Source organism: Hibiscus syriacus, unplaced genomic scaffold, assembly GCF_006381635.1.
Source record: "Hibiscus syriacus cultivar Baekdansim isolate YM2019G1 unplaced genomic scaffold, ASM638163v2 tig00117034_pilon, whole genome shotgun sequence".
Lineage (NCBI taxonomy): Eukaryota > Viridiplantae > Streptophyta > Magnoliopsida > Malvales > Malvaceae > Hibiscus > Hibiscus syriacus.
Genome location: NW_024063533.1, coordinates 5,988,483 through 5,996,031, shown reverse-complemented (window position 1 = coordinate 5,996,031; position 7,549 = coordinate 5,988,483). Strand labels below are relative to the sequence as shown.

General features: G+C 37.3%; 1 protein-coding gene across 1 annotated transcript; it reads right to left on the bottom strand.

Moving 5' to 3' along the window:
- Window positions 1-2,027: 2,027 nt before the first annotated feature.
- Window positions 2,028-7,266, bottom strand: LOC120196736 (BEL1-like homeodomain protein 4). Its single transcript, XM_039198469.1, has 5 exons — window positions 7,213-7,266; window positions 5,649-7,052; window positions 4,510-4,895; window positions 3,632-3,692; window positions 2,028-2,650 (listed from the first exon to the last, which is right to left on the bottom strand). The coding sequence occupies exons 2-5, from the start codon at window positions 6,966-6,968 to the stop codon at window positions 2,114-2,116; spliced, it is 2,304 nt and encodes a 767-aa protein (XP_039054400.1). The 5' UTR covers window positions 6,969-7,052; window positions 7,213-7,266; the 3' UTR covers window positions 2,028-2,113.
- Between the last annotated feature and the right edge of the window lie 283 nt (window positions 7,267-7,549).

Genomic DNA, 7,549 nt, shown 5'->3' with positions numbered 1-7,549 from the left:
ATCAAGATCAAAGATGAAGATATTTTGATCGTGTGTCTCTATGTGGACGATTTGATCTTCACTGGAAGCAACCCAAGCATGTTTAATGAATTCAAGGATGTGATGATGATAGAATTCGAGATGACAGACATGGGGCTCATGGCGTACTACCTTGGCATTGAAGTTAACCAACAAAATGATGGAATTTTCATTTCACAGGAAAGCTATGCAAAGGAGATACTGAAGAAGTTCAAGATGGAGAACTGTAAGCCAATAAGCACACCGGCAGAATACGGGATCAAGATGACCAAACATGAAGAAGGCGAAAGTGTAGATCCAACATTCTTCAAAAGTTTGGTAGGAAGTCTACGCTATCTAACTTGCACGAGACCCGATATTCTTCACGCAGTTGGATTGGTTAGTCGCTACATGGAATCTCCAACAACCATCCATTTTAAAGCCGCAAAGAGAATTCTTCGCTATCTGAAAGGTACAATTGACTTTGGCTTGTTATATTCAGTTTCTAATTATTACAAGTTTGTTGGATATAGCAACGGTGATTGGGGTGGAGACATAGATAATCGAAGGAGCACTACTGTATTCGTATTTTTCATGGGAGATATTGCGTTCACATGGATGTCAAAGAAACAACCGATTGCCACATTGTCCACTTGTGAAGCGGAATATATTGATGCTACCTCATGTGTTTTTCATGCAATTTGGCTTAGAAATCTATTGAATGAGATAGGTTTGATACAAGAAGAGCCTACCAAGGTTTGTGTCAACAACAAATCAACCATTGCTTTATCAAAGAATCCAGTATTCCATGATCGAATCAAGCACATCGACATTCGCTACCACTATATAAGGGAGTGTGTTGTAAGAAACGATGTGGAAGTTGAATACGTGAAGTCACAAGATCAAGTTGCCGATATTTTTACCAAGCCACTGAAAAGTGAAGACTTCATAAGATTAAGGAACCTACTAGGGGTCACGTGATCAAGTTTAAGGGGGGGTGTTGGATCATAAACTTGATCCATTATGGGAGTCTAAACCCAAACCCAAACTAAATTGATGTCATTGCTTACATCATTTAAGTAAAGATGTCATTGCTTATATCATTTAAGTAATGATGTCATTGCTTACATCAATTTAGTTAGGTGAGAGTTAGGTATTTGTTGAATTTGTAATGGTTTAAATTAGTTTATTTGTGTGGTGTAGGATTATTCTTGAGTAGTATAAATACCCCTCCCCATTTTAGTTTTAAGCATCAAGAAAAATTAAGAGCTTCTAAGTGAGTGAATAAGCAAAGTCTTATAAGAGTTAGTTGTAGTTCTTGTTTTTGAGTGAGAGTGCTCTTGTAATATTTATTTGATTTCAATAAAAGTTGTTTGTGTGAGTGTTTTATTTCCAACACATCCTCCCTATTCTTACTTTTCTTTGACAAACGTAAGTCTCGTAAGTCTTCCACTACTACCGGAGACGACAAATGTTCTTGGAACGGTAAAGGCGATAGTCCAACCCTCGTCAGGGCCAAATTCGAGGATTCACTCATACACAAAATCCTAGATGGAATTCTTGATTTTGCGGATAAAGTCAAAGTTTTTGGAAATTTGAAGTTTTTTTAATTTATTAAAAAAAGCATGAATATTTCATGTTATTGTTGAAAAATATAAAGCTCGAAGACTCAAGACCTTAAGTACATGATATATTTCATGTTATTGTTGAAAAATATAAAACAATCTACTATACAATTATAATAATAAAGTAAAATACAAGTAGCTAAAATAATGCTACGGTTTATCATTATGCATTTATCCTTTTCTTAGAAATGACTATTCAGCTCATTTGGTAGAGCACAAGGTTCTTAACCTTGAGGTCGTGGGATCGAGTCCCATGGAGGGCATTTCATAATTTGGAGGTCTCCTACGGAAGCTGCTCTCAACCTAATGTTGGGGGTAACCTACTATCTTACCTCCCCTTACCCCATTACATATGGGAACAAGGGACAACCATTTATCATTTTCTTAATAAAATTGAAGAAAATAGGGTGAAAAAAGAAATCAGAATGGGATTATTGTTATTTTCATCTTAAGAGAATACTATGAAATTAAAATGTGTATTTGGAAATAAATCAACAGCCCTCGAAATCTCTAACTGAGAAAGAAGAAGACGTATTATCGGGCATGTTTCCAGCATGGCGTAGCCCTAAAGTGAGTGATACATCACCGGCCGTGGTCCCGTAATCCGCTACAACGACACCACCACCACCACGACACGTTTCTTCTGCACCGTCGTCATGGGTGGCGGTGGCGGTGGCGAAAGGCTGGGAAATGAGTGGCACCGCCTCGGAAGCATCATAGGTGGTGGGGTTGGATTGTTTTGCTTGGTTTTCAGATAAGCAATGGGCAGTATTGATTGCAATGAATGAAGTGTCGTTTTCAGTGGCATTGATTTGGGATCTTTTGCCTGCTGGTGTTGTTGTTGTAGTAGTTGGCGCTGCTGTTGTCGAAGGCGTTGATGTTTGTGCATTGTGGTTTGGGTTCCTTTCTCTCTCTGTATTATTGTTATTGCCATTATTATCATCTTCTCCTTTTGTTTCTTGCTGGTACATCTCTTCCACCATGGGTTTCCACAACCGAACCCTGGCATTTATGAACCAATTTGAAACCTGCAATCAAACTTATAATCTTTTCATTACATTACCATGACAAAAAAATGTGTTCATGATTGATACCTAAGTATCTAATCATCCCCCTAATCAATCTTAAAGAAACAAAATCATTTTGATCAATGATGTCCAATTTTCAACCAGAAGCAATCACTATATCCGATACCCACAATCAGTTATTATTACTAGTATTTAAGTTAGGATACCATATGTGGGAGAAGCTGCATTTAAGAGCTCTGAATCACTGTCTTCTTCTTCTTCTTCTTACTGAGTTACAAATTATGAAAGACATGGTACTAGAATTAGGTGTTTGTCTTTTCCTATCTGTCATACTTTGCACCCCACACGTTTATCCATTTTGGCTTTCATGCATGCAGATTAAAAAGAGAGGGAGAAAATATAAACTCTGCTCCTGCAAACTAAATAATTATACTTGAATAACACTCTTCCCGGATCCCGGAAAAGGACTAGTACTAATTATAGGATATTGCTCTATATTGCACATGAAATTAAAATATAAAGTATGGTGGAGTAAAAAAAATGTTTAATACTGTTACTTTGAAGTACAGAAAAGTTAATCTTTAGTGTATTTATGGGGGCTTTATCGTGTGGTTGGAGCCTGGAGGATGCCATCCTCAGTATTTGATATGAGAGAAAAAGGGACAGAGAGAGGATTAAAGCTGCAAACTTTGATGTCTCATCTCTTTGTGTACTTTGTCTCTGCCCTTAAATATAATCTGCTAATTTTCGGTATGTGTCTTTTATTCAGAAATAAGAATCTATGTCCTGGGCTAAAAAAGTCATAAAGAAAAAGAAATGATCTTTATCTCAAAACAGTGAAAGAATAATATGTAAAGAGAAATCTATATGTCAAAGTTACCCATTTCTCATCTTCTTATAAGCGCCAATAATCATGTCAAAATTTATATATCTTGAACTGAATTTAGTGTTTTAGAAGTGAAAGAGAGGTTAAGATGTTACCTGATTTCTCGATAAACCAGTCTGTCGAGCCAACAAATGCTTATCTGCATCGCTTGGGTACCTGAGATAGAGACCAGAAATGACATCAGAGTCGTAGTCTAGCCCTAAACCCTCTCCCATCCCATCTTTACGTATTGTACACTACATGGGATTGAATCTTTCGGGCTTGAGAATCTACAATAAATATCAGCACTAGTTTGGCAGAGAGCAATGAAGGGTACAACTTTCTTTCACAATCTCTCACTATATTTATGTGCATATCACTTATTTTAACCCAAAAAAACACAAAAGAAAAAGAATATTTTGTTTATTTGTTTGGGTACTTTTATGAGACACTGTTCATGAGAGAGAGAAAGTGTGAAGAAGGCTGTCGCCTGTTAAATGAAGATCTATTAACATCTTTTTTGCTGACAAAACATCCAAGGACACTGCATTGTTGTTTTTTCTACTAAGGATGAGGGTTAAATATGACATGCGACGGTTTTAATATACGATTAAAATAAATATTATTAATTTTATTATTATTTAAATAATAAAATTAAAAAAAATTTATTAAAAATATTATTATTTTTATCAATTTTATTATTATTTTTTATCAATTTTATTATTATTAGATAATTTATCAAAAATATTAAAAAAATTGATATTTTATGTAAAAAAAAATTTTTTAAAATACTTTTTTATCGATTTTATTATTTAAATAATAATAAAATTAGTAATATATTTTTTAATTGTTTATTAAAGTTACCTCACCGTTGGAAAAAGAAAGAAAAAGTTGGATTCTTTATCACTCTCCCCTATCAGTTATCTACCTTCATTAAGAAGATGCAGATAAAGAAGCGAGAGATAATAACATAGATAGGTAAAAGGTAACGTACGGGTGAAGAAAATGTTCGTAAAGCCAGGCTCTTAAAATGTTGACGGAACGTTCAGGCAGTCCCCTTTGGGGTCTCCAAGCTTCCTGTTCCATCATACCCATTTGATGGAACGCTCTTTGCTGTCTTAAGCTTTGCTCCAACATCCTCAGCCTCGGTGTCTCTCCTTTGGTTATGCCTGAGCTTCCTGCTCCATCTTTCTCCCCAAGCATCTCGCAACTGTGTCTCAATTGTGCTGATATTGCATCTTTCAAACACCTAAAGTGTCTTGACATTGCCTTCTGAGCAAGGGCAGTGTAAGGCACTGCTGCCCCAAAACCCATCACCAGATCAAATGAGTTCACCACCATTTGCATTTGTTCACAATAATGGTTGTATCTCCGCTCCACCTGTCATATCATAACATTATACCATTAACTTCAATGCATTAACCAAAGCTTGGTACTGTGAAATGATTGTTAATGGCACCTGTACCCACTGGGAACAAATGATATCCTTGTGTCTTATTTTTTCTACGTCTCTATTGACTGGCTGGTGAATGAGCCAACCAAGTTAAAATATAGAAGAAAAAGGAAACAACGGCTTTCCCAGAGTCAACCAAGTTATAATATATGCATATGTATGGCTTTTTCTGCAATATTACTATGATGGGTGGGTATGGATCTCTCAGGAAACAGTGGCTTCAAAATAACTGTTGATACATGATATGGTTGGTTAATAGTCATCTTCGGAATCAGAAGGGACGTCGCTTATCGATTGAACGCATACCTTTAATAGTAATCTTTCATGTTAGTACTTAACACACCCACCAATCCAATCAGAGACACGAAATGATGAAATATTAGGAAAAAAAAAAGAAAAAAAAAACAAAGTGAAAAGCATAATCAAACTCTACCAACTAGATCCTATAGAACCCTATTGCACCAGCCGGCTTTGCTCTATCTGGGTTTTCTTTTGTTTAAAATATTCAAAGTTGTCACTGTGCTATGGTACTACTGATGTTTGATTTGAAAAATAATGGGGGTGTTTAAACAAATGATTGGAGGACAATCGTAAAAAAAGATTGGGTCTTTGTCTCTAGAAGGAGAGAGAAAATGGGAATGCAACTATGAAATTGGGAAGGAGAATAAGCGATTACATGCCTCATCAAGCATGGATAAAAGTTTGACCTTCCTTCTTTGGCGTTCAATTCTATCAGTTGCTGATAAAGGAGGGAGATCCTTTGTTGATGAAGAACCACCGCCGCTAGTACCCGGATTAGAATTAGGGTTTGTCTTGTTTCTACCGAACTTGTTCTTCTTGAACTGGCGTCTTCCGACACTACAGAACTCTTCCAACAATTCTTGAGCTGCTTTGACATACTTTGAATTTCTTAATACATTGACCATCTCTAATGAGGATCCGAACCCAACATGAACCTGATGGTTTTGTCCCACTCCGCCTTGCAAATGCATTGTATGGTGATGACTACCCAAATTCCTGTATTGTTGAAACTGATGAGCAGCGGAACCCTCTCCTTGATTATAATACATTAACCCCCCATTTCCCGTCTTCAATTCTTCAGCCTTAGCAGCCTCCAAGTGTTGCAAAGAAGATGATAAAGATAGTGAAAGGCCTTGGCCTTCTACAACAGTTCCGATTTCATTTAGGTTGTTGAGTTGGGAATCAGTGTTGTTGCCTCCTTCACGAGCACTGTCAGGAACCCAAATAAATTGAGGTGGAGATAGAACAGAACTTGTGCCGAAAGCCCCTACAGGACCTGATACATTAAACCCTTGAAGAGAAGTAGATGGATTTGGAAGCAGCATGTGAAGAGTATTAGAAGAAGTTGCTGCAGTAGAAGGAGGAGGAGATGGTGATCTTTGCTGCGGATTCATCAAGAAAAGATGCATGGCAGCTGCTGAGTCGGCATTAATGCTTGGTAGCTGCTGCTGATGCTGTTGAGCTAAACTGTCACGGTTAATGTGGCTCTTTGATTCTCCTAACTGTCCCGAACCCCCAACTACATCTTGCCTATTGCTATACCACTCTTTGGTATTACCTGGGTTTGGCCTGTGTGCTCCATAATTTGGCTCTATATGGTGGTCAAGTAACTCGGTCGAGGCTGTGGCGGCAGCCGCACCTGAAGGAAAATTGAACATTTCTGATAACATACCTGCGGCTTCATAAACCGGAAGAGCACTTGATTCTTCCCCTCCAATCCCTGCTAATGGTGGAGGTGGAGGCTCTAAGCCTTCAACACTTAGTTTATCTCTCCGGATCTGCTGCTCCTCTTGGTGGCTCACAGCTGATCTCTCGAACCCATTCGAGAAGCTGAAAATGCCAGGGTAATATTGGGACATAGAATTAGTACAAATTTTGCTCTTGTGTTGGATTAGTGGAGTTTGATGGTGAACTTTTTTAGAGTATGGAGATTCTCGAGAAAGAATTGATGCGACGAGTGGTGGCGTTGTTATTCCCATATCAGTATCTTCTTGTTCTTTTTCATCATCATAATATCCTTTTGTTTATTTTGCTCCACTCTATCAATTCCCTTCACCTTCTTGCTATTCAATCATGGATCGGAAAAAACCCACAAACAAAAACAGCACCCATCAGAAGGGAAAGGACAGAAAAAGATGAAATTCTCTCAGTTGAGGGAAACAAAAAAAGAAAAGAGGGATGAAACGGGTGTTTGCTGATTATGTTTTCGATGTTGTTCTAAACCCTTTGATCATTTTCAGGTTTGGTTTTCATATTAAACTTTCTTGTGTATGTATATATATAGGCAGACCTTGTTAGAGTTGCGAAGTAGGAAATGATATAAAGCTCATAAAACTACACATATCTCTTCCTTAAAAGCTTCTTCAATTCTTTCATTTCCTTTCCCTCTGTAGATGATGTGCGTCGTTCTCTTTCTTTCTCTTTCTCTCCTTTTCCTTCATCGCCATTAATTATTCCTTATGAAATATATAAATACGAAAGGAAAGAAGTAATAGTAAACAGAGAAGTTTATAAAGGAATGAAAATGGAGGCTGATCTGCGGAAAACAGATAATTCACTT

What these genes read in the sequence shown, in the direction of transcription:
- LOC120196736 (XM_039198469.1), bottom strand. Translation starts at nt 6,968, where the DNA reads ATGGGAATAACAACGCCACCACTCGTCGCATCAATTCTTTCTCGAGAA. An exon ending in TTTTATCCATGCTTGATGAG is followed by an intron (nt 4,896 to 5,648) that starts GCATGTAATCGC and finishes ATGATATGACAG; the next exon opens with GTGGAGCGGAGATACAACCA. An exon ending in TACGAACATTTTCTTCACCC is followed by an intron (nt 3,693 to 4,509) that starts GTACGTTACCTT and finishes TCTCTATCTCAG; the next exon opens with GTACCCAAGCGATGCAGATA.